The sequence below is a fragment of the Sebastes fasciatus genome, chromosome 20 (assembly GCF_043250625.1).
Source record: "Sebastes fasciatus isolate fSebFas1 chromosome 20, fSebFas1.pri, whole genome shotgun sequence".
Lineage (NCBI taxonomy): Eukaryota > Metazoa > Chordata > Actinopteri > Perciformes > Sebastidae > Sebastes > Sebastes fasciatus.
In genome coordinates, this window is record NC_133814.1 from 8,558,784 (window position 1) to 8,584,506 (window position 25,723).

General features: G+C 42.8%; 1 protein-coding gene across 9 annotated transcripts in view; it reads right to left on the minus strand.

The window, feature by feature from the left end:
* Positions 1–293: 293 nt before the first annotated feature.
* The window catches only part of LOC141758215 (rho GTPase-activating protein 23-like), a 71,267-nt gene continuing 45,837 nt past the window's right edge, over positions 294–25,723 (minus strand). For 3 of the 9 annotated variants that reach the window (XM_074619397.1, XM_074619396.1, XM_074619389.1), the window contains exons 2-24: positions 22,887–23,078; positions 21,382–21,412; positions 21,016–21,111; positions 19,634–19,712; positions 19,475–19,535; positions 16,759–18,232; positions 13,897–14,061; positions 12,753–12,861; positions 12,341–12,380; positions 12,089–12,226; positions 11,193–11,501; positions 11,042–11,103; positions 10,587–10,693; positions 9,820–9,932; positions 9,233–9,385; positions 9,032–9,110; positions 7,989–8,062; positions 7,768–7,857; positions 7,544–7,669; positions 7,395–7,439; positions 7,119–7,212; positions 4,856–4,887; positions 294–4,768 (exon numbers count right to left, since the gene is read on the minus strand). In XM_074619397.1, coding sequence (XP_074475498.1) covers positions 3,749–4,768; positions 4,856–4,887; positions 7,119–7,212; positions 7,395–7,439; positions 7,544–7,669; positions 7,768–7,857; positions 7,989–8,062; positions 9,032–9,110; positions 9,233–9,385; positions 9,820–9,932; positions 10,587–10,693; positions 11,042–11,103; positions 11,193–11,501; positions 12,089–12,226; positions 12,341–12,380; positions 12,753–12,861; positions 13,897–14,061; positions 16,759–18,232; positions 19,475–19,535; positions 19,634–19,712; positions 21,016–21,111; positions 21,382–21,412; positions 22,887–23,078 — 4,689 coding nt within the window. In that variant the 3' untranslated portion in view covers positions 294–3,748. Of the gene's footprint in view, positions 4,769–4,855; positions 4,888–6,083; positions 6,109–7,118; positions 7,213–7,394; positions 7,440–7,543; positions 7,670–7,767; positions 7,858–7,988; positions 8,063–9,031; positions 9,111–9,232; positions 9,386–9,819; positions 9,933–10,586; positions 10,694–11,041; positions 11,104–11,192; positions 11,502–12,088; positions 12,227–12,340; positions 12,381–12,752; positions 12,862–13,896; positions 14,062–16,758; positions 18,233–19,474; positions 19,536–19,633; positions 19,713–21,015; positions 21,112–21,381; positions 21,413–22,886; positions 23,079–25,723 lie in introns of all 9 variants that reach the window. The other 6 variants (XM_074619398.1, XM_074619392.1, XM_074619390.1 and 3 more) reach the window with 6 other exon arrangements.

Here is a 25,723-nt window from a genome sequence, read left to right on the forward strand (position 1 = left end):
AAAATACATCGTTGAAAGTCGTGCTGAGCGTCATGAAAAAAAAAGGGATATTCTATGTACACGAATCAAACAGATTCAATTTTGTGACTATTTCACAAACTGCCGTGATACAGTTGGGGAACTCATAAGGAGCAGTAGCAGAGGCTGAGATATCCTGACTTTTAGTCTGTCGACAAGCCTCAAAAAACACCCGATTCACATACTGCTGTGAAACTAAAGGTGCCAGTCTGTCTCTACATGCAGCTTGGAGGTAAATTCACATATTTGAATAAAAAAACAAAACACAACCCCTCTTCCAAAACAAATAATTTAATATATTATGTATAATAATTATATACACAGGTTAACTTAACAAGGCTTTGTACAACTGTTACAAAATTGGTCCACGCACAGTCACCCACGTACATAAAGTACATGCACAAGGGCACAGATAGAGAGAAGGACAGACTGAGTCTAGATATGAGTAAGACAAACATGGAGTCTGGTTGGAGGACAGGACAGGACAGCGGTTGGCAGTTTACAGTTTGGTTCAGCTCCATTTCATTTTTTTTTCTTTTTTTTTTTTTTCTCAGACTTAACGGGAGCAAAAAATACTGAAAATGCAAAAATATCACTCAGGTAAGACTCTGTGGTTTTTGGATTTAAGGAGGTTATTCACTCGCTTCCAACTGCTGCCATGACGATACGCTTAGTAACACTGATATAATGGATGAACTGGAGCCTCACTGTTGCTTCTCTTAGCGTCTCTTCTTGGCTCCATACTGCTAAATATTGTACAAATACCCAAATAGAAAAAGAAAAATAATTTTGGCATGACTTCGCATAGCTGCCTTTAAAGACTTTTACTCCTCCGATGAATCCTCAAAGCTCTCACTCTCCTCCCTCAACATACTAGACACACACACAGGGAAGCACAATAGGCAGTGTTGAACACTTTTTGCATATTTTTATATGTCACTGACCCCATGCACCCATTTGTTTTTGTTTAGTCCATGGAAGCTTTGGCATAATGCCCCATAAAGTCCAATCATCATCCAGAGAGATGGAGTTGTTGGAGGTCCCTGTAGATCCAACAGGAGGCTTTGGAAGAGCTTGTAAAGGGCTGAGAAGTAAACTGAAGTGTGGTTTCCTTCTGAATTGTGCTGTACTCTGGCAGGTAAGCGTGCATATGTGATATTGTCAAAGACATCGTTAGTGAAAACCAGTGGTGGGGGGGGGGGGGAAGACACCAGCATGAACAGCACAGTCGGTCTGGAGTGTTTGCTGGTGAGGGTTAGTTGCAGCAGCAGCAGCAGCAGCAGCAGCTGGGCTCTTGAGTTGAATTTCAAATGTCTCGTATGGCTTTCTCTCATTTTTTTAACTCCTATTTTAAATTCACAATTGAAGGGTTTCATTCCAAAACACTATTTTAGAAATAAATGTTAAAGGCCGTATGCATAGGATTTGAAAACTCCTTACTTTGGCACCACCTAGTGGTCGTATCAAGAGTAGCGCTTGTAAAACAACGCACCAATTTTCGCAGATTGTTTCAATAGAGTGCTACAGGCAAACCTGGAAATGATATTAGTATTTTAGCACTTCCACTTCCCTCGTCTGGAAGTCAACGGGTTTTTAGGTAGTTTAGGCCTGAAATAAGGTCTGTAGTTAACACAAGCGTAAGAGATTTTAATGTTTTGTTCTACAACATAAAATATGTCAAAAGTAAATATCCCAAGCGGCTAAACGAGACTACTAAACGTCATCACGTTGACTCGTCCTCCTTTACGGTCTCGTTGTGTATACTCGCGCTCATGCGACCTTGGTGTAGTTCGTTTATAGCCTAACGTTAGCTTTTTACTTCTGGCGATTGCATTCACACTTCAAAAATCATAGAAGTGGTGTTCATTTGTGAAGATTATATTGCTGAACAAAACGTGTAAGTATCAGAAATTGGCTTGGCAATGTTAACTTCCTGGTTGGCCTACAAAAATACACATCATCCCTGCAGCACTCTATTGTCAACTTCATCAGAATGGTTTGAAAGACGCTATAATCACATGGTTAACGGTTGTTCATTAGGGTGGGGGAGGTTTTCTTGTTGTTTTAAAAGGATTACTTCCTGGGAATATATCAATATATCATAAACTTGAGAAGAAAATCCCTCACATGCAGCTATTTCAGCATGTTGTTTTGGTGGTTTAAGGCAGTGGTTTTCAACGTGGGGTCCGGGGGACCCACAGGGGGAATAAAAGCAAAAAGGGGAATCATTTATTTTCACTATAATTCCATCCATAACTAACACAATGACAGACTGATGACTGTTTTAGTCACGGGTTTCATGCAGTTTCTGTAATTAAACATCTAAAAGCAAAAAACTCATCAAATGGGGTCTAATTTGTGTCAATTTAGGGGTCCTTGATGTGAAGAAATTTGGGAACCACTGGTTTAATGAACAGGAACATTGTTCTTGGACATTTAGTTGCGTTCAAAGCCGTTTACTTCTCCGTACTTCTCTTTTTTTGATATTGAGGTCTGCGTGACGGATTATGGCATCGTTTTCACTTACAGATTTTGCACTCTGCTTCGTTCACTTAATCTAAAAAATATATATATTTTGCCACACAGCTGAATACACACAGTGAATTGTCATATTAGCATGAAAAAAAAACCTCCAGGTGTATCCAGTTATACTGCCATAAAGGTCCGGTCATACCGACATAAAAAGAAATGTGCAGCAAAATCGATTCATTTCAATGGAATTGTTGTGATCGATGGGGGGGTGAAGTAAATACCTGAAACTTCTATACTTGAATTTGCACCGCTGACCGATAGTAAACCGTCTTAACAGTGCTGACCTTTGAGGGGATGGAGAGCTGGAGGGAAATCCAGAACAGTGGAAGCTACTGTAGTTTATTACTACTTGTTTACACCAAGAGCGAAGCGAACTTTTAGTGCGGCGCGATTACGTAAGTCAATGCAAAGAGGCGAATAGACGTAAATGACGCGATGCGAAATTCGTGTATTCGCGGGAGTGGCAATATTTCAACTCGAGCGACAAAATTCGCCTGATGCTGTGTCGTGAAAGCGTGTTAGCATGTTAGCTTGTCAGCTGCAGTAAATCAACTAGCCCTTGCGAGTACACACCATCTCGCCAAACTTCGAGCACCACTTATTTTCACAAGGACTCATGGATGAACTTCACCGTGCCACTTTCTGGTTAATAACGGCAGTTCAAGGTCGGACTATATCTAGATGTGTGGAAGCGTAGTATGTGAACATCACAGGATCCCACAGGTATTTTTTCCTGAAAAAAATCCTTCAGATTTTGTTGAGAATTTCCCGGAAATACCAGGATCTCAATTCGCCGTGTTCAGCCCGAATGTTCTTTTCAACATATATAATGACATGGATAATTACATCTACAGGTATATTGTAAGTAAAAGGATTAAAGATGAATAGCTTCAAAAGTAGTTGAATAGTAGAATTTGTATGTTAATTTCCGAGTGAGTTTCGCATTTTTTTCAAATGGAGGATCTCTCATTTTGGAATGAAACTCTACAGCTGCACACAATGTCAAAGAACTCCTTTAACCACGGAATCACGTCTCCAACTTCAGTGCCAATGAAAAGCCAAAGAGGGAATAATCTTGAGACAACGGAGATCCCTAAAGCGACATGACGGACACTTGGCTTTAGAAGCAGCGACACAGGTCGATCTAGTGTTTGTGAGTAAGTGCTTGGTACTGCGTTAGTAGATGAAAACGGTGAGGTTAAACTACCACCGTGTGACGACGCCACGCTCTCGTCTTGTCCCGAGGGTCCAGGGCCGATCTCCTCAGGACCACTGTGTGAGATCCTGGGGAGGTCTGATCAATCCATCCCGAGGAAGAGGAGGGGAGAGACTCCTGGGCAAGGCGAGGGAGGGGATCTATTTGCTGAATTGACCCAGGACCTACAACTGATCCCTGAGGAACCCCAACACATCCGCGCTGACCTGGCGTTCCCTCAATGACTCTGATCACCTCCACCCTCTCTGCTCTCCGTCCTCTGACTCTGACATCCTCGCTCCTGCCCAGCTCAAGGTCCAGATTCATGGAAACCGCCCTTGTCCTCCCACCTCTCGTTTTCCTGTAGCGGACTGGCGCTGACTGGTTCCAGTCTGGGTTCTGCTGGGTCCCGTAAAAGCTGGAGGCCTGGTAGAGGGTGGGAGGCCTGGTGGGGCAGATCCAGAGAGGGACTGTGGGGTGTCCTCTGGGCAGATTGTGAGGCCTCAAATGGGAAGGATTAGACACCGTTGGGGGTCTTAGGTATGTGGCATGGATCTGATGGTGTGAGCCGTGGAAACTGTTTGGACGAAGTTGCGGTGCAGTTCCCGGCAAGGTCTTCCTTCGCCTGCTCTCCTTTTCGAAATGATTCGCACCGCTGCCTGTTCCGTTCCCAACGTCCTTTTCAGCCTCTTGCTCCCCAGCCAATGAATCTTGTCCCTCAGTGGTCTCTCTAGCTTTCACCCCAGTTTCCCTTCCATCCCTTTTTTCTTTTTTAGGAACGGTATGTTCTCCCTTAACGGCCTCTTCCTCTCCTCTATCCTCTTCCCCCTCCTCCCCTCCCCCTCCTTCTCCTCCCCCGTAGTTGCTGGTTTTGACCGGCTCGTGCTCGGAGTCCTCGTCGGCGCTGCTGTCGTCCTGCAGGTGGGTGCTGAGGCATTTTTTACGTTTGCGGGTCACAGCAGAGATGATGGACATGGGCAGGAAGTCCCTGGCGTTCAGGTCCTTTTTGGTGAGCGAAGAAAGCTGGAAGGTTCAAAATGTCATGGTCACTCAAGAATCCATGATCCTAATTCCCAGAATTAAGGTACAAGTAAGACATTTCTTGCTTACCTTTGACTTAAGAGAATCGCTGGTGGTGGAATCTATTAGAAAGGAAAAGATATGGATTAGAAACCATGTCATCACTGGACAAGCGGTGGTAGATGGTGTTAGGAGTGGTGCAAAGGTGTGATATCTGCCTAAGCACAACACACACTGCAATCGGTCAAGAGAACTCTAGCCATTATCGGAGGATTCGCCTTTAAAATCAAGCTAGCAGCTTTCTCTGCTATTACTTTAAGAAGCAAAAATAGCTAGAGTTCACCTTTAACGTCAGCAAGTAGGGGTGTAACGGTACACAGAAGTCACGGTTCGGTTCATACCCGGGTTTAGGAGTCACGGTTTGGTGCAAGTTCGGTACAGTAGAAGAAAAACCAAATGCATAAAGATATGTTTCTTTTCATTTATACTGAACAGACTGCAGTGCAAGTATCAATAGCCGTGTTTCTATTCACGCGTTTTGAAGTATCGGATTAGAAAAGCTCAATGGAAATGACAAAATCCGATAAAACTTCCACAAAAAACGTTTTCCGCTCACTTGATGTGTGGTTTGTCAAAAAAGAGTCGATGCGCTAAATGGGATATGGAAACGCCTTTACCGAATGAGTTCTGACGTAGCGGCGTAACTCATATCACTGATCAGCGGTAGTCCGCAAATTGTGAAATCTGATCTGAGATCTGCAAAAACTCGCCAAAACTTGCAAGACTCGACGGCCAATGACCTATCCTAACTTTAACTATTCAAGGTCAATGCCTACCCTTAACAATCTCGCAAAAGTTTCCCTTCTAGACACGACCCTGATCAACTGTTTCCACTGTTGACGTCTACCTGAATATTCCCATAATGTGCAACATGTGACAAGGCCAATACCAGCTGACATAAAACACACCGTCCTCATCTTATACACAACTCTCTCTCTCTGTTGCTGTTGTAGCTGACCGGGAACTCGCAGGCCGGTCTTCCAGCTCCGGCGTTTCATTTGTGCTGACTCGCACGTCAATCTTGTTACGTGCGTCAATCTACGTACCGAGTACTCTGCGTGCACCAGACCGTGACCCCTGTACCGCGACGGTTCGCCACGAATAAAACAAACCGTTACAGCCCTATCAGCAAGACAGAGGAATGATGGTACATTGGTGGGAAACCAAGATTGACTGAAAGAAAATGAACGGGCAAATGAATCCAAGTGCAATAAAAAACACCAAACACAAACACACACGGAGGAAGACCTGTTCCTACCGAAGAGGCTGATCCACTGTCTCAGCTAGAGAAAGAGAGTGCAGAAAGATCCGGACAAGAAGGAGAAATTGAGAAAAAGTAGGAAACATCATGAGTATATACACAGGTAGAGAAATAACAGGTGGAGAAGTACAGAGATCTACTGGGGAGGAAAGACACTGAGCTGAAGAAGGGAGGTTTCACACGCTTCAACCGTTTCACAAGGATTTAGTAGACCTGTTTGGTGCTCACAGAATAGGGCAATCTTGTAACAGGAGAGACTTCAGAGACCAGCTCCAAAGCACACTGGAGCACACGGATTTAAGGTAATCAACTTGATCAAAGACTAACGTTTCTAGTGCGTCTTCATCAGAGTCAAACAGATCTGAGACTCACATCCTCTTAAATAACCTCCCCTGATTAGGAACTGATTCAGCACAGGCTGGAAAAATGGGGAGGGAACAATACGCTGCATGTAGGCAGAGTACACAATCATATATCATATAATAATAAAAAGAGAGAAGTAGAAGTTTTATATTAGGGCTGGAGCTTCTCATTAGGGAGTGGCATTTAAAATATCTATGACGGTTATGATATTTGGATGTTGGATGAATTTACCTGTATGGTTGTGATACATGTTATTTATTATTCTTACTAAAAAATGTTGATACATGTATATGGACCTGGTCACTTATGAAAAGTCACAGATAGCTATTTCTATATTTACTTTTACCAAAATGTTGCAATGAAAAGATTTTGTGAATCTAGATGATTTCATATACATAGACATTTATTTATATATATATATATATATATATATATATTTTTTTTTATTTATTTATATATATATATACTGTAGACAGTATAAATATATCTAAATAAATTGGTGCTCCCTAGGACAAATGTGCCCATTTGTTTTCATTTTGGCAATACAAAACTTCGGTCCACCCTCTTCATAATTATGGACAAACTAATCAGACAGATAAATTGTATCCACTCATAGTGAACATGTGTCCCTATGACAGAGTAACATATTAGATTATGACACGTCCTAACCTGATGCCTCCCCTGGCATGCCCGCCCTGCCGATGTTGGACAGCAGATGGTCAATATTGGGCACAGGCTGCATGTCCCGCTTATCCTCTGGGGCCTGCACACACACACACACACACACACGCGCACACACACACACACACACATCCAGAAATACACCACCATACCCAAAATGAAAGTGCAAAGTACAAATGAGGACATCTGAGTACAAACAATCCCTGCATTCACGACATGCTCTGCTCTTTGCACTAACAAAGCCGCTGCTGTGGTCTGACGTACCTTCTCTTCCTTATCAAACTCTCCGTTAATGAAGAACCAGTCGTGCTGTTGAAGTAACACAACACAGTATCACTGATGTTAACACAATAACTAGTAAAGAATGGTGCAGTATTTTTTTGCATTGGAGTTAAGCAACCGTTGGTTCTTACGTGCAGGATCAGTGTCTCCACTATTTTGTAGCGGTCAGGCATGTGGGTGACCATGTCGGTCATATTGTCCTCCGACGTCCTCACCAGAGTGGGACCGAACACCAGAGCCAGGTTCCTCGGCTCCATCTGGAAATTAGATCAAAGTTATGATGACGTCTTGCTCAACGAATGACCATTTTTTCCCCCAAAAAAATCAAACTGCTAATTCGAGGCAGTTAGGTTACCTTATTCTTTTCAGCGTGATCGGCCACCTTCTTGAGGTGACCCACCAGGTACTTAAGGGTGTGATGATAGTAATCTGGGAGGTCATGGAGCTGGATAAAGAAGGATGGGTGCACGTTGCAAAGAAGAAGATACGAAGGTTGATTAGATTTTAAAGTGAAATCGAGAGGATCTATGACAAACATACTCATTGCTCCATATTCTGCTGCCCTTTGACACATACCAGTTTCTTCATGGTCTTCAGTCTGTCCTCTGCGTCTTCTATCCGGTTGGCATCAATGAAATCGTTGTATTTGTCTGTAGACAGAAAAGGCATTTGACTAACATACAGTAGCCGTGTTTCCATTCAATTGTCAAGCGAATTTTAAAGAGGACCTATTATGGTTATTTTCAAGGTGCACACTTGTATTTTGGGTTCCTACTAGAACATGTTTACATGCTTTAATATTCAAAAAGCGCTTTACTTTTCTCATACCGGCTGTGCTGCAGCACCTCTTTTCACCCTGTGTCTGAAACACTCTGTTTGAGCTCCTGCCCCGCCCTCTCAAAAAGCCCAGTCTGCTCTGATTGGTCAGCTGGCCCACTCTGTTGTGATTGGTCAACCGAACCTAACTCTTCGGACTGCACTCCAGCTCCGCTCTAACTAGCTTTGGTTGAGGTCGTGCCAAACTAGCCGCTAGGCAGGTATTATGCAAATGTGTTACTTGGTGACATCACCACGTTACGGAAGAAAAGGCGGGACTTCAAGCAAGGCGTTTCAGGCAGTTTGGAATTCTTTTACATACACAAAAACTTATATAACACACTAAAAGAAATGGGAAAACAAAAAAGCATGTTTTGTGTTGTTAATTGATTTCCAATAATAGATATATACATACATTTACATAACGCAGCATATTTGCCCACTCCCATATTGATAAGAGTATTAAATACATTTTGTACAGATGAAAAATGTCTGATTAATTTGCGATTAATCGTGATTAACTATGGACAATCATCATTAAATATTTGAATTGATTGACAGCCCTAATAAAAGTATGTGAATGGAAACATGGCTAATGAAAGGGCTAAATTGCAAAAAGTTAAATATTTCAGCATTAAGTATCGTATCATTTTCACATGCAAACAACAGGCAGAAACATTTTTGAAAATATAATTATTTGTATCCAAACTGGAAAAGTAATCCAGTGGCAGCCCTGCTTTTATATTCTACGTTATACGCATTCATTATGCTACACTTCACAATAAACAGATGACCGGACGCACCATCAGTAAACAGCGGCTCGGGCAGCTTTCGGAAGAACGATTTGAGCAGGCTGCTGATTACATTCAGGTCCTGCCATCTCTGCGGAGACACAAAGGGTGAAGGTTTAGTATTTCTAGTGCAGCATTAAAACAATAACACACATATTTAACTTAATGATTCTTAAAATCCTGCGTGATGTAGACAGTGCGTATCGTGCACACCTCCTCAGCAGTGTTGATGTCCAGGCCCTTGTTGAGATGCTCCTGCAGGTTGGACACCATGGCGTTGTTCCCCGGCACCCGGTAGATACCGGTGTAATCCAAACCCGTCTCCTCCACCACACCGCAGCACATCTCCACAATCAGAGGGACAAACTGAAGAGACGGATGGGAGAGAAGGAGGCACGGAGAAAAAATTAAAGGGAAAAAGGAAGATGGAAGTAAGTGTGGTGAAAGAGAAGGAGGAAGAGATGGAAGTAGATGGATTAGATTGAATAAGAATAGAGGGATGGAGCAATAAAAGGGGTGGTGTTTGGAAGGAAAGAAAATGAGAAAGAGGCAGATGTCACAACTGTACAACATTTAGACCATTACACAGTTTGAATAAATGAATAAAGAGTCCACTTTGACCTCTGTTCCACTTCTTCATTCAATATTTCTGAAATGTTAAGTATCAGCTGTGTGGTTCGTGTTTTGTCTACATGAGTATTTTTAGACAGAAGTAGAATTCCTGTTATTTTTATGCTCTGAATCATGTTGTTGGTGTTGTTGTTCATTTTCTCATCCTAAACCCCAGAAGGCTTACTTACTTTATTGTTGACAGCAGGCTGACAGTCCTCTAGTCGCACGCCAAAAGCCTTCGGACTGCCCGTCTTCTTGGCCTTCTTCATGATGTTGATGCCCCACAGCGCCTTGTTGTCATCTGTGTGTACACACACACACACACACACACACACACACACACATGGTCACATATCTATATATGGTATTTATATCCACATGGAAAAATTACTTGGTATGGACCAGGGTTATAATACTTTTGAATATTTAATTGTTTTTTATTTTATTTTAGTTTTGACTTTTGATTAAATTTATTTTTAGTTAGTTTTCAGAGTGCATTATATATTTAGCTTTAATTTTACAGTAGTTTTTGTTAGGGCCAGCTATAATTTCTCAGACAGATGTAGAATACTTGTACACCAAACTATTTGACTAATGAAAATTGTGACCTTAAATAGGTGTGAGTTCACTTAACTAACACAAACACGAAGCACAACTGATGGGAATGACATTAGTTTTGCAGGTATTTGGTCATAAAACAAAGTATTGGACAAATCTTGACCTTATGGAGGTACAAGAAGAAAAACAAGAAGATCACCAAAGTCCGTAGACTTCGTCCTCTGTGGATCATGAAAGTCCGTCTAAAATTTCATGGACATCCTCTAAATAGTTCTTGAGATGTTTCAGTCTGGAAACCTGAGTGATGTGTGCCATCCTTAGAGCCACTCTGCTAGCATGGCTGAAGACTAAAGAGCTGCTATCATTCTGTTGTATACTGGTGAACACAGGTACCCACCGGTTCTGGAGGCTCGGTTCACTGAGGTGTTGTCAGTCTTCGCCAGGAGGAAGGGAGGCATCATACGGTGGGCTCTGGGAGAGGAGTCGGGCTTACTACCTGTCAGACTGCACCGAGTCACAGAGATAAATACAGTTGAATATAAAGTAATAATACAAATAAAATAAAATCAGTTGTGATTAAAAGTACATTTTTTGAAGATGAGATTTATAAAGATTTCCGTTAATAAGAAGGTCTTTCAGGTCTTAATACCTTTGTAAAAAATCCTCATTTATGTAAAACAAAAAAAAAAGATGGATGTCCTTTTATTCTTGGTTTTTGGAAACTTGCATTCAGAGTGATTGTCTGTGACAGGCTTACAGCCCAGAGCTGCAGTGACTCCTAATTACACAAAGGATAAGGGACAGTAGAGATCAAGCAAAGGCTTTCTGCTAAATATAATCCAGCGTGCTGACCTGTGTTTTCTGTAGTCATTCAGCTTCTTGTTGATGAGAGCTTGTCTTGAGAAACCAATCTCCTAGAGCAAATGGAGGTTACAGATGAGTTCAGTATGTGTGCGTTTTGTGTGTGAATTCCATCGGATTAATTTTGGTATGAAGATCTAACCTCGTTGTCGGTCTTGCTGTTCTCCCTGATGACCCTGATCCAGGCCAGCATGTCGTCCCTGTCCTCGGCCTGAAGCAGGTACTCGCAGAAGTCCTGCGTGGTCAGCCTCAGGGTGTGCTTGCGCTTGGTTTCGCTGTAGGCGATGTCGATCAGGCAGCCGCGGATGCTGATTGGAGGGTGTTCTTCCTGGCTGGTCCCCGCACCAGCCCCGTGAAGGACGGCCTCTCGCTTGTCCTTGTAGAGGAAGAGCGAATGGGAACGGAACACGGAGAAGACGCGTTTCCACGGCCGCATGCCGCCTCCTACTTTCTACAATGAGGAAATATAGAAACATCACTCGTCCCATCGTAGCTTAGCAACCGTAAATAGCTACGGCAGGCCTAGCAACACTCAATTTCTCCACATCCAGCAGTGGGCATTAGGGGTGTAAGAAAATATCGACACACTTGATATTTGACAAAAATCTCCCTTTAAGGTACATTTTGGACAAATTAAAAATGTGTGATTAATTTGTCATTAAATATTTTAATCAATTGATAGCCCTACTAAGAATGTTTTGAGAAGTAAAAGTTTTGCTATGATGGTAGTTTCTTACAGTAGTTTATTCTTGGGATCTCTTAAATAGGTTGGTAGGATGAGAGTTAAAAGCTGCTGGCGACAATTCAGCCGGTAAAATCGACAGCTGCTGACTAGAGATGAGAAACCTGCTTTCGTCTACTTCTGTCTTAAAAAAACTACTATGATTTTTAAGTGGTAAACCAGTCACTGTTATGATAGTAAGATGCATATGTGCTCTAGTCGAATGGAAAGCGTGACAGGTGCAGTATAACAGTAACTTAGTAAGGGGGGCTTAAGGGTTTAAGGAAGGGACTGTGTGTACAAGCAGTGTGTCGTACCTTTCCCTTCTCTGTGAGGATCTGTTTGTAGTGCAGCCAGCCCTCCTTGCGAACATCGCTAAAGGTGATGGTTCCCAGTTCGGAGGTGGAGTGGCGTTTGGACCGCGCCTCCTCCTGGGCTCGCAGGCTCTCCAGAGACTAAAACACAATATAGGGTTATTATGGGCTGCAGATGAGACCGTGTTTGCTTGGTTGCTGGAAAATGAATAAAATAGAAATATAAAGGAAACACACACTGTGTTGAACACTCACCCCGTCAGTGAAAAAGCTCTTGACTCTTTTTGGTAGTTTGCTGCGGAACAGAGAGCACAACGCTATCAAGTTATCACCAACAAAAAAAATACATATTTAACCCTGAGACACGCGGGATTGTGGGCGATCCCAGCTGACTTTACTGTCTATCAGAGGTTGTAGCAGGTTCAGTTGTAGAGCTACAGTGAAGGTACAGATATCATATGAAACTAGAAAATCTAAGGAATCCATGGTAAACCATGCCATGCTAGCACATGACAATAAATAACTTGTTAAAGGCCTATTTAAATGATGTTTGTCATTGAAGTTTTGGGGTGCATACTGTATAGGCTACTGGTACAATCATTCCTGGGACCATATAGACCCATTTTAGTAAACAATGCAGCTTTTAAAGTGTCCTCTGAGTACTTACGAGAAGACGCGGCCTTCTTCCCTGAAGGTGTTGAGACCCTCGTCACAGGACTTTGATCTCTCGGTGGTGATGGCCAGCAAGTAAGAGGAGCGGCGGCCTTTAATACTGCCTGAAGAGAGAAAAGACAAGTCAGAGAGAGGTAAAGAGGAAGAGGAGGAGGAGACAAGTATGACTTGTGAAATGACAAAAAGATGAGTGATTGAAGTGATTTGTTGTTTCACACTGTGACTATAACATTAGCCAGGTGTTAGGGGGTTAAACATATGTACTGCAAATTAAAGGAATACAATGACATTTGGATCTTTAGTTCCCAGTTTTTGGATACGTTTTAGCCTACAATGCTAACAGCATACAGTATTTTATGTTTTTAAACTACATTTTAGTCTCGCCTTTTTTCGTCAACAATATTGCAATTTTGATATCAGGCGCCGTCTCGTCATTGTCTCATCTTAGTCATGGAAAAAAAAGGTCATTGATGAACATATTTTGTCATAGTTTTTGTTAACGAAATTAACACCATTGAATATATTCATAGTTATGAATATCATATTCCATTTCTGCTTATAGATCCTCCGAAATCCTACACACTGGCCCTTTAATAATACATTCACTTTAAAGTCATTTCACTTTTGGACTGCTATGGCTCCCAACAACAACAACAACAACAACAACAAAGCATTCTGAATTTGCACCACTGACTGGTGCGTAGTAGTATTTTACAGACATCTGCACTACTAAACTGATGAAAAAACACGCGTGGATCTCAAGAAAACGATCAAACAGTGGTTTGAATGAGTGCTTGTGGAACAAGCAGCTCCTCCCATGTCTCATGTGTGCCAAAGTCAGAAATTTTCAAATTCCACACATAGTGGTTTTGAGTATTTCCTTATCAACTGATCCATTCTAGGGAATTCTTCTTCTTGTAAATGTCACTGTACTCCTTTAAGATGAGTCTGAGGCTAGACAAATATATCAGTGTGCCAAAATAAAAGCGTTACATAACTGCTTGTCATTTTGATTCAAGAACATTGGCAGTGATGTTTTGGCAATGTCAGCTCAGACATACTGGAGAAACATACTGTATATATTGGTCTAGCCCTTTGTGAAGCCTTTCAGTATTTTAGAGTGGGCGAGTGAGACTCACTGAAGTCCTGAGCACGTAGTCGGACAAAGGGGGAGACGGAGGACAGGGTGGGGGAGACAGAGGTGGTAGTGGGGGAGGCCATAGTGGAGGCCTGGGAACTGGACACAACAGAGTGGGCTGGTACATAGCAGGCCTGTAGGTCAGTGCTAGGACTGGTGGGGTCATCTGCAAGTCATCATCACAGGTGAGCAACAAGGGATGAGAGATGATTAAACACACAGGACGAGACAAAACACAGAGTCTCCTCAGATGGTTAGGACATCTCTCTGAGGCGGACCTACTCTGGAGGCAGAAATAACCTCACAGTCTTTCACATTATAGCTACCTGACAAACCTAAACGGCAAATACAGGATCCCCTTTTTAAAGCATGATACTGTACAGTAAAGTAATTGGCATTGGAGAAATGACTGTGGAGGATGGAATCTGCCATAATAATAATAAAAAATAAATGACTCAATAAATTAATTAATATGCCATTAAATATACCAAAATAATATTAAAAATAAATACAGGCATTAATTAACTGATAAAATGTGACATAAATTGTTATTTTTGTTTTAATTTGCTTTTATTTATCTTTGTATTAATCCTCTTAATTATCTACTCTTGACTACTATTTTCTTTATAGTAGGGCTGTCAATCGATTCAAATATTTAATCGCATGTATGTCCATAGTTAACCGCGATTAATCACAAATTAATTGCAAATTTTGTATCTAATTTAAAGAAATTAGTGGCGTTAAAACAAATTGGCGTTAATGCATTATTCTCGCATTAACTTTGACAGCCCTACTTTATACATTTCTTTTTATATCATTTATCTATTGAGTTGGTGCAGTGGTTAGCACTGTCGCCTTAGAGCAAGTTAGCATGTTCTCCCCGTGTTAGCGTGGGGTTTCTCCGGGTACTCAGGTTTCCTCCCGCAGTCCAAAGACATGCAGGTTAGGTTCATTGTTGACTCTTAAAGTCCTGTAGGTGTGAATGTGAGCGTGAATGGTTGTCTGTCTCTGTGTGTCAGCCCTGTGATAGTCTGGCGTCCTGTCCAGGGTGTACCCCGCCTTCGCCCAATGTCAGCTGGGATCGGCTCCAGCCTCCCCGCGACCCTGAATAGGATAAACTGCTACAGATAATGGATGGATGGATGGATCTATTGAGTCATTTATCTATTTATTTCATAATGAGTGTGGGTGTGCATCCATCTGTCTGTCTGTCTGTCTGTTCACAAGCTAATCTCTCATACTGCTGGACCCATCTGCTTAATCTTTTTTGTGCTCATTTATGACTGTATGCTCCAGGACCTCTCGTGGTTGCAAAGATTACAGCAGTGGTGCTGCAGACATACCTGACAGAGATGTGCCCTCTATTGAGTGGACATTCGTAGTTTTCTCCCCCCCAGTACCTAATATTTACTTTGATTACTTTGTTCTTTTCAAGCTCTCAAGTTTAACTTTCCATTCGTTAGAGGGCGTATGTGCTACTTTTTCTTTTCTTTTTGTTGTCTTGCTTTCAAGGTAACAACAATTACTAATTATTGAGATTCATCCCCAGATAATGAAAGGCTGGTATTCAGTTTGAACTTGTAAGGTAGGCTAGGCCATCTAACTGACATTGGTAGCAGTATCAGCCAAACTGCATTATCAGGTCGCAACAGTTCTCCTCTCATGCTCCTTACCGTTTCACTCTACAGTTATGTTATCTGGCCTGCTGACTGAACCTGTAAGATTATTTCTGACTTCAGAGCAGCTCTGTTTCTAAGAAATGTTTCCAGAACCAAAACTCTCCAAACATTTGGACATGTAAACATTCAAAAACACGCTGGAATATTCATCAACACAGATGTAAACATACAGAAATGTTGAAAAGGATAGAAACACACAGAAAGAAGGAAAGGAGCACTACTAAAGGCTCACACACATTAAGTGGAATATATCGTAGAGCTCTGTAACAACAGACAACATAATAACTGTTCCAAATATACAAAAATGTGCCTGATTTGGAATTTATAACAGTGAGTTAGTGTAATCTCATCTTCAGAACCACGTTTTTGAATTTTACACCACTTGTAACGAGGGCTGTCAAAGTTACCGCGATAATAACATGTTAACGCAAATTCATTTTATCGCAACTAATTTCTTGAACGCATTAACGCAACTTGCGATTTTTAGATTGAAGCAGGCTCAGTTTTAAAGCTGGAGTGAAGATACTGGTATCATATGATACCAACCATGTCATACTAGCTTGTCGCAAAGGAGGATAAATAACGCTCCAAACTTGCGCTAAATTTTGGCGAGGAAAAATTGGCCTCTGACCTCAAGATATGTGAATGAAAATGGGTTCTCTGGGTACCCACGAGTCTCCCCTTTACAGACATGCCCACTTTATGATAATCACATGCAGTTTGGGGCAAGTCATAGTCAAGTCAGCACACTGACACACTGACAGCTGTTGTTGCCTGTTGGCCTGCAGTTTGACATGTTATGAGTTGAGCATATTGTTTTATGCTAAATGCAGTACCTGTGAGGGTTTCTGCATAATATTTGTCATTGTTTTGTGTTGTTAATTGATTTTCAATAATAAATATATACATACATTTGCATAAAGCAAGCATATTTGCACACTCCCATGTTGATAAGAGTATTAAATACTATAGTACATTTTGAACAGATAAAAAAACGATTAATTTTAATTAAAATTTTTTTTAATTAAATATATTAATCAATTGACAGCCCTGCTTGTAACATAATGACCAATTAATGTAAAAAGACATTACACTCACTGAATTATCAGGACATTTTTTGAGGTTAATTTTGTTATAGTGTGACATCCTGTGACAGCTGTTGCTACAGAGAAAAGGTCACTAACCTATGAAGGGAATAGAGGACAGGGAGTTGTATGCATGCTGTGCCAGGCTACCATTAGCCCTGCGGTTGGGGCCGGGCCCCCCAGAGACAGGAGAGGGGGTCCCTCGCGGAGGTTCCAAACCAGGCGACTCAGGCGACTCCACAGGCGTGGCGTAGTGAGGATGTCGAGCGGCCTGAACGGGGGTTCGGCGGCCGGACGGCGGCTTCTGCCTCAGGACCACCTCTTGATGCAGGGAGATGGGGGAGGCGTCCTCCTGACCCCTGTCCTCGCCCAGCCGGGCTCTCTCCTCCTCTGACGCAGACATGGCGGGGGTAGACTGGGGCCTGGGTGCCACCACCCTGTCCTCGCTGCCGTCTGCAGGGCTGCCTCTGCTGCCGGGGCTCCAGTTGAGGTGAGGGCCGCTGTAGCTGGGCTCTCTGAAGGAGTGGGCCTGCTGGAGGAGGTGGCCAGCTTTGCGGGAGAAAGAAGGGCTGTAGCTTTTGTAGCCCACCAGCTCTTCTTCTTCTTTTACTCGCCTTGTTTGGGGTTCAGCTACCTGCTGACCCGACTGCCTGCCACTAGGAGGCACTGTGGAGGAGGCTGTGATGGGGGATATCACTGTGGTTTTGTGCTGATGACCTGCTGAGACTTTCTGCTCCTTCTGCTCTCTGAGTTTGGCCATTTGGGAGCCGTGTGGTGAGTCTTCGTAGTGCGGTGACACCAGCGCGGAGGCTTGTGCCAGTGTTTCCACAGAACGCCCGTAGTTGTGCTCGTACTCGGCGTAGGCTGCCAGGAGGCTCTCTGAGCATGACCTGCTCCCTGGTCCTGATACACCGCCCCAGCCCCCTAGCCAATAGGAATCATGGGAAGCAGCAGCTGCCTGGTGGTGGCACAGGAGGGTTTCTCTTCTGCGTTGCTCCGCAGAGGTCGTGGAAGCAGGTGTAGGCCCGGGGCCGAGAGCCAACCCCAGCCCCAGCTCCGCTAAACAGTCCTGAGATATACTGCGGTGGCGGGGGGACATGCTCTCTGCGGCCTCAGCCTGGCTGTAGTACCAGTCCGACAGAGCCTGGTGGCAGAGAGTGTCGGCGCGAGTGCGGGCAGAGGCCTGCAGGCTGCTCTTCCGCGGCGGAGGCAGAGTAGCAGAGGCGATGGCAGCATTGTGGTTAGCAAAGTGAAAGTCCAGTACGCTGATGGCCGAAGAGGAGCGACCTCTGTGCCGCCCCGGCGGGGCAATGTGGCCGGCGGAATCCTCGGGACCCCCGGGCCAGCCGGAGGTCGGGGTAGAAGCAGCAGGGGGGCGGTTGTCCAGAGGAGAGGCGGCGGGGCCGGGACGGCACTGCCAGTTGTCCAGGGGACTGTGGAGGTTGTGACTGGGCTGCGGGGAGGTCGGGCTGGGCTTGCTGGGAGGGTAACAGAGAGGCGGCGGCACAGGGAGGTTCTGGGCCACGCCTGAATATGGCTCATTGCCTTTCAGGTAGGCATCCTGGGAGTACGCCTGAGGAATCAGAGGGGTTAGGACATGATGTAAAACATGACAGATAAAAAGAACAGAGATGGAAGGAGCAGCGAGAGGGCAGAGTGAGGCAGATGCAACGTGCACCATGCAGCAATATTTCTGTCTTTTGACCTATACAAGCTAAATCCTTATTAAACAACCAACACTGGAACTTTATTTTTCCTTTTGTAAATTTGGGCCAGTTTATTACTGTATTGTAATTAGGGCTGTCAAAACTAGAAGATCTAAGGAAAATCTAAGGAATCCATTGGTACCATCCATGTCATACTAGCCTGCCGCAAAGGAGGTTAAATAACGTTCCAAACTGTACATTTTGGCGAGGAAAAACTGTTGTGGCCATTTTCAAAGGGGCCCCTTGACCTCTGACCTCCAGATATGTGAATGAAAATGGGTTCTATGGGTACCCACGAGTCTCCCCTTTACAGACATGCCCACTTTATGATAATCACATGCAGTTTGGGGCAAGTCATAGTCAAGTCAGCACACTGACACACTGACAGCTGATGTTGCCTGTTGGGCTGCAGTTTACCATGTTATGATTTGAGCATATTTTTTATGCTAAATGCAGTACCTGTGAGGGTTTATGGACAATATTTGTCATAGTTTTGTGTTGTTAAATGATTTACAATAATAAATATATACATACATTTGCATAAAGCAGCATATTTGCCCACTCCCATATTGATGACAGTATTAAATACTTATACAAATCTCCCTTTAAGGTACATTTTGAACAGATAAAAAAATTTGTGATTCATTTGCTATTAAATATTTTAATTGACTGACAGCCCTACTTATCATTATTATTATTTTTTATTTATTTCAATAGGCAATGACATTCATTTATTTTATTCTATTCTGCATTAATTGATTTCATCTTCCACTTCATTGCATTTCTAAATGTTTTAATGATAACAATAAAATAAATAATGAAGAAAATCCATGTTTTTAATATTTTGACCCTTATGTTGGTTGTTTCACCGCCTCCATTCATGCATTCTTTTACACCCATCTGCCCATTGATAACGGCACAATCCTCGCTGCCCATGCACCATTCCAAATTGCTGAAGTTAAACTTGAATAAGTGGCTACGTGAATTAAAACAGAAAGACACAACCCCCTGCTGTTCTTCAAACAGCCTAGCTAGCTGCTGTGACATATAACACAGTAACGAGGTGAAAAGAAGGAAAGAAGAGAAAATAGAAGAAGGATAATACTCACACTTACCAACTGCAACACATCCTCATCTTTGGGCATAATAGAGAGCTCCAGAATGTTTTCACTACGACAACAAAAAAGATCCAAATATATGAACAAGATCAATAAGGCGTCAGACGGAGCATAAAATGAGATTCATAAACCTCCTTGTAAAACTCCTACCTGTTTTGGATGAGTGTGATCACCTGAGAGTAGGTTTTACCCAGAATGCTCTCCCCATTCACCTTCACCAGCCTGTCCCCTTGAGCACACACACACACACACATTCAGAAGAAGGGTGAAATAGGTGTTGCATGCTTAAGAAGTAGGGCGGCACAAAAAAGCCTAATGCTGCGTTCACACTAAGAGCAAAGCAAATCTTCGTCTCGCTTTACTTGCGCGAGTTGGACCGCCGGGGTCATTTGAGTTCATTCGCGTTACTCGCTCTGGAACGCGCCAGAGAGCAACGACTTTTCTTTCCGCCATTTCTTCCATCAACCATGGAAGAAATAACCACTGTTGCTGCTTTGCACATGTTGTGGAAGTCCCAGATATGTCGGAAAACCAAACGCCGTCTTGTCTGGGTTCATAACATCACCCGGTGGCGAACTATATTCACATACTGTATCTAGGAAGCCACACGTCGCTACTGCGGTATGAACCCAAATTAAACACATTGTGCTGTAATTTAATTATAATAAACAGATCAAAATGATGCTGAAATAACTACATAATGCCGAATTGTAAAAAGTCTGAATTCCTGCTTTGTCAGGTCTGTCCGCAAGATGACAAGCAAACAACTTTTTTAAATTGCTTGAGTTCGGATAGATCAGTGCCAGGCTATGCAACTGCTCCATCAACACTCAAGATAAAGTCATCAAGGCATAAATACGGCAGTGACGTTGTTGTTTCTACCATAGATAATCTGTGGTTTATACACATCCATTTATACACAGAGTTTGGTCGGGTCTCTGTACAGATATGATGTACTATCGTAGCTCTGGGTTCCTGCAAACGGCCACAATCCCCCATCTCTGATTCAACGACGTCAGGACGTCAGCGACGACAGCAGGAGAATGCCAACGCCGATAGGCTTTCGCGACACAGCTTGATGCGAATTTCTCGCTCCAGTTGAAAAATTTCAACTGCGAATAGGTGAATGGAGCAAATGTTGCGTGTTCGCGTCGCGCCATTCGCGTCGCTTGGCGCAAATTCGCATCTAGTCGCCTCTTTGCATTGACTTTGTATTGTAATTACTTCATGCGAAAAGTTTGCTTCGCGCTTGGTGTGAATGCGCCATAGTAGTGACATCACAAGGTCCTGGAGTACATCTGTACATCACTGCAGAAAGGTGAGAAGTTACACAACTGGAGGTCAGCAAAAACAAGATTTCAGGGGTGTTAAATTACTCTTTAAGCAATAAGAGTGCAGCCTGTATGAAGCCTGAGAGAAGAAAGTCAGGGTAAAAAAAAAAGTCAGGAAAGTACTTGTTGCTGTACGTTAAGTTTATTGCTGTCAGAGTCATCTTATGTCTATTGCATGTCTTTCATATGTGTGTCTTCTACCTGTACACAGTCCGGCTTGTTGCGCGGGGCCATTGTCTTTGACATTCTTCACAAAGATGGTGTCCATTGGCTCCAAACGAGACCGCTGACCTCCTGCTTTAAAAAACAAACACACACATACAGATTATGTGCTTACGCATGCATTTCCTGTACTGAAAATATCAGCAAAACCCACAAAGTTGAAACATTTATTCCCCGCCCCACACACATCTTGATGAATTGTGCATTATGAAACAGAACACAATAGATACAATAGATCCTCCTGAGTCCTGAAGGCATGTAGAGACACTTGATACAGATACATCAGAGCTGGATGTCTAAACATTGGCTGATAGTGTGTAGCCGGTAAAGCCAGCAGAAACTCACCTTTTCCAGTTGCATTTCCGTTCTCTTCATCCTTTGGGAGACACAGAGAGCAGGTGTTAGAGGAGAGGAGGACCACAGGGGGGCGCTGCTCAGCTCACATTCAACCCCAGGTCTGACTCCAGCTGACTGGGCGGTTTGGACTGTTGCTCAGCTGTCTGACTGATTTACAATTTGACTGAGTGTTTGACTGTCTCACTGACTGACATATGGACTGTCTGTCTGTCTGTCTGTCTGTCTGTCTGTCTGACTGACTGGCAGGCCTGCTGGCTGGGTCTAACTGGAGGCTTTGATGCTTCGCTGAGTTAGCTCATTCCTGACCTGGACACACAAAAGGGCTCTGCACACAGACTGAGGTATGCTGCTACACAACACCGACCTCTCTCCAGGCCAGAAGGACGTCACCGTACTGTCTACACTACTACACTACCCATCAGAGAGTGTAGCTGTAGGGTCTGTATCACATTAGAAGAAATGGTCCGAATGACTTATAGGTTAAATGCACCTTTGAAAGTGCTCACGAGTACATAATCGAGCCTGTCTGGTGTCCACTTTGGTTCTCCTGATCAGCTTTTTGACGTAGCAGCATGGAATTATTTTTATTAGGGCTGTCAAAGTCAACGTGATAATAACGTGTTAACGCAAATTCCTTTTAACGCCACTAATTTCTTTAACGCATTAATACAACTTGCAATTTTTAGGGTGTAGCTAACCACTGCACCACCATGCCGACCTGAAAAGGTTTCAGTAGCCTTTAATTTGATCCTCAAAGTGGTTTGAGTTCATACGTTAATTCCTACTGGGGAAAAATGAGATCCCTCCAGGGGCTGGGCTCCGAAATCCAGGGAGTACACCATCTTGACACTGACTGGTGTCTGAACACACATCACTCTGACTCGACCTTATTAATCTGTCTGTGTCGGTTTCGGGGGGCAAAAATGTTGAACAGTTCCTGTCATGAGGGAAATGTGGTGTTATGGGATAAAACCAAAAGTGCTTTTTGCTTGCTAATTAGCAATAAACACAAAGTCCGGTTGAGGCTGATGGGTGCCAGGTCAAAAGGTCACCAAAGTCATTATGAATCATCCATGGGAACCGTTATTATCTGCACAAAATGTCATGACAATCCGTCCAATACTTGCCAAGATATTGCAGTCTGACAGCTGATCAGTCCTGTGAGTTAAATGTTCTCTAAGTCAGAATTTATTTGGCGAAGGCGTTTCCATATCCCATTTATTGCATCAACTCTTTTTCAATTGAGTTGGAGGAAGTTTTAGCGAATTTTGCCGTTTCCATACAGCTTTTCTAATGCGATATTTCAAAATAGGAATAAAAACACGTGTATTGAAACACGGCTACTGACTTGCATTCATGTGAACAAGAGGATGCAGATTTTATAAAAGCAATTAGTTGCCCTAATCATAAGATTGTATCAAATGACTGAAATTAGTCGAATTCAACTAAAAAAAAATGTAACACATTTGTGTTCCAGGCTGAAGTCGGCTAACCTTGAGGCTGTGGAGGGAGGACTCTGGTGGGTAGACGATGAAGTGGCGCAGAGTGAAGCCGAATCCCTGCGAGTTCTTCGGGACATAAATGGTCCGCGGGCCCTGCCACGACACGCCCTCCACCTCGCCCGACGACAGCGGCCGGCGCCTGTTCTCGTTGGACGACACCATGCCATCTCTCCGTCCTTTAGCCTAATAGAGAAGAGAAACAAATGTTTAGATCAACAACGCGTAGCTTCCTCTTAGTAGGACATGAAAACTGACAAAACTTTACCTTGTGAATCTTAAAGTACATGTTCGTAAAGTCGCGTGTGACTGTTTACTAAAGCATAGTTGAATGTATTTAAGGGAAGAGTGGGTGGGTGGACGTGGCCGTACAGTATGTGGCCCATTCACTGAGGACTCTGCCCAGATCTGACCGGGGCAGAATTAACACCAATGGCAGGAATTTCTCAGAGACTTCCTCCCTCTAAAGAGGAAGCTCTATTTTCAACAACAACCCCACCTATAATCACATTTATTACCTCCAGCCAACAATGGAAGAGTTAAAAATATATATGGTCTATAAATACCAGTTATGGAACAACAGGAAATGATTAGGGCTCATAAACATAGATCTGGAAACACAGACCAGATGAGCAGTAGACAAAGAGAGCCCGCTGATAGTTCTATAGGCTACAGGAGGTGAGAATGAAGCCAGTGATTCAGGTACCAACGCACAGTGGATTTTCCAACACTGAGCACCATTCAGTTGCTAATCCACATGTTTAACCTTGATAAATGTATATATATACAGTAGATCAATCATGCCTGGAAACTACAGTATAGTTATGTACATAACTTTTATCTTGATCATTAGACGGGGCGATTAAACAAAAGAATATTCAACAACACTTAAAGCGCACATTCATTATTCACAAAAAACACTAAAACAACAGGAAGTGTGTTTCTTAAGACAGGAAGTGGATGGCCGTGATGTGGGAAATCCTTCGCCTCTAAGGATATTTCCCAAGAGCAGGAGAGAGACGCACACTTTCCACAGAGGGAAGCCAATCAGTTTAGATTAACATCATCTAAATTCATAATTTCAATATGTTATTTCCATGGACGAGGAAAGTTCAATCAGTGTTAGTGAACCTGAGCTACTCTCTCTCTCTCAAAGCCAGAAACCAGAGAAGTCTCAAACTTGTGATGTCGTCTTGTATAAAGTTGGAGCTGCTCCATATACAATGAATGGGAGACTTAACTTTTGACATTTTGTGGACCCACAGAATGTTTGTTTTCATTTTTTATACCCAAATGATCTTTATTCTATTGTAATATTGTCAGTTGTAGAACAGGAAATGGACCCGTATACTCATCTCCTAATAGATCTTCCTCAATAGAGTGCTGGAAATGAGTTAGCATTTTAGCACTTCCTGTTCCCTCGTCTGGAATTCAATGGGTTTTCTGAATGGGTTTTTAGTTATGTGCCTGAAATAAGGTCTTTTGTTAACACAAGCTGTGGAGATTTTAACGTTTTGTTCTACGACATAAAATACATCAGTAAATACCCCCACTCGTGAAGCTCCCCTTTAATATTTCCATAATACAAGTAACAATAATTTATATGAACTCTTATCAAATCACTGACAAGCCAGACCGTGTCTTAATATCAGTGAATGGACAGAGTCTTGGTTGATTTGTAGCTGATAATAAACCCGCGTAATGTGCTGAAAGAACACTTCAGACTGACTCTTTCAAACTTTTTAAACGACCCACTCTTATAGCCTTACATAACAAATATTATCCAAACAGAATGAAATAACCTCAGTTGATTCCTGCCCACTGACATTTCTGTGTGTGTGTGTGTGTGTGTGTGTGTGTGTGTGTGTGTGTCTGTGTTGGAGAGTTGTGTTGTGCGAAGCCCCAGAGCATGAAGTCATCATATCTGTGTGTGCATGTGTGTGTGTGTGTGTGTGTGAGAGAGATAGTTGGGTACACTGTTGTGTTAGATTCCTCATCATCCGACATCTCTGCAGGTGACAATTCACACATGAGTGAATGTAAACATAGAGGTGAGAGATGCTGTACATGCTTACCTCTCTCTCTTACTCACCCACCCACTCACAGTGTGAAATGCCGACATGCCAGAGTGTGTTTTATAGAACGTCGTGATTTGTTTTGCCAGCTCTCTCTGTAAACACATCTCTTTTACAGAACTAACACTGACATCATCCTTATCTGAGTCCCTTTAATACAATATGCTGTTGCTTGGTTCATTAAATTCCTTTGTTTGTAACTTTTCTTAAAGTCTTGAAATAAGAGACAACAGAACAAAACAGAACATATCAAACATTGGTGTACATTCGCGATTAATCGTACGATTGTCCATAGTTAATTTGATTATCTGTTCAAAATGTACCTTAAAGGAAGATTTGTCAAGTATTTAATACTCTTATCGACATGGGAGTGGACAAATATGCTGCTTTATGCAAATGTATGTATAATAATATACTATTGGAAATCAATTAACAACACAAAACAATGACAAATATTGTCCAGAAACCCTCACAGGTACTGCATTTAGCATAAAAATATGCTCAAATCATAACATGGAAAACTCAAGGCCAACAGGCAACAACAGCTGTCAGTGTGTCAGTGTGCTGACTTGACTATGACTTGCCCCAAACTGCATGTGATTATCATAAAGTATTATCATAATGTCTGTAAAGGGGAGACTCGTGGGTACCCATAGAACCCATTTTCATTCACATATCTGGAGGTCAGAGGTCAAGGGACCCCTTTGAAAATGGCCATGACAGTTTTTCCTCGCCAAAATCTTGCATAACTTTAGA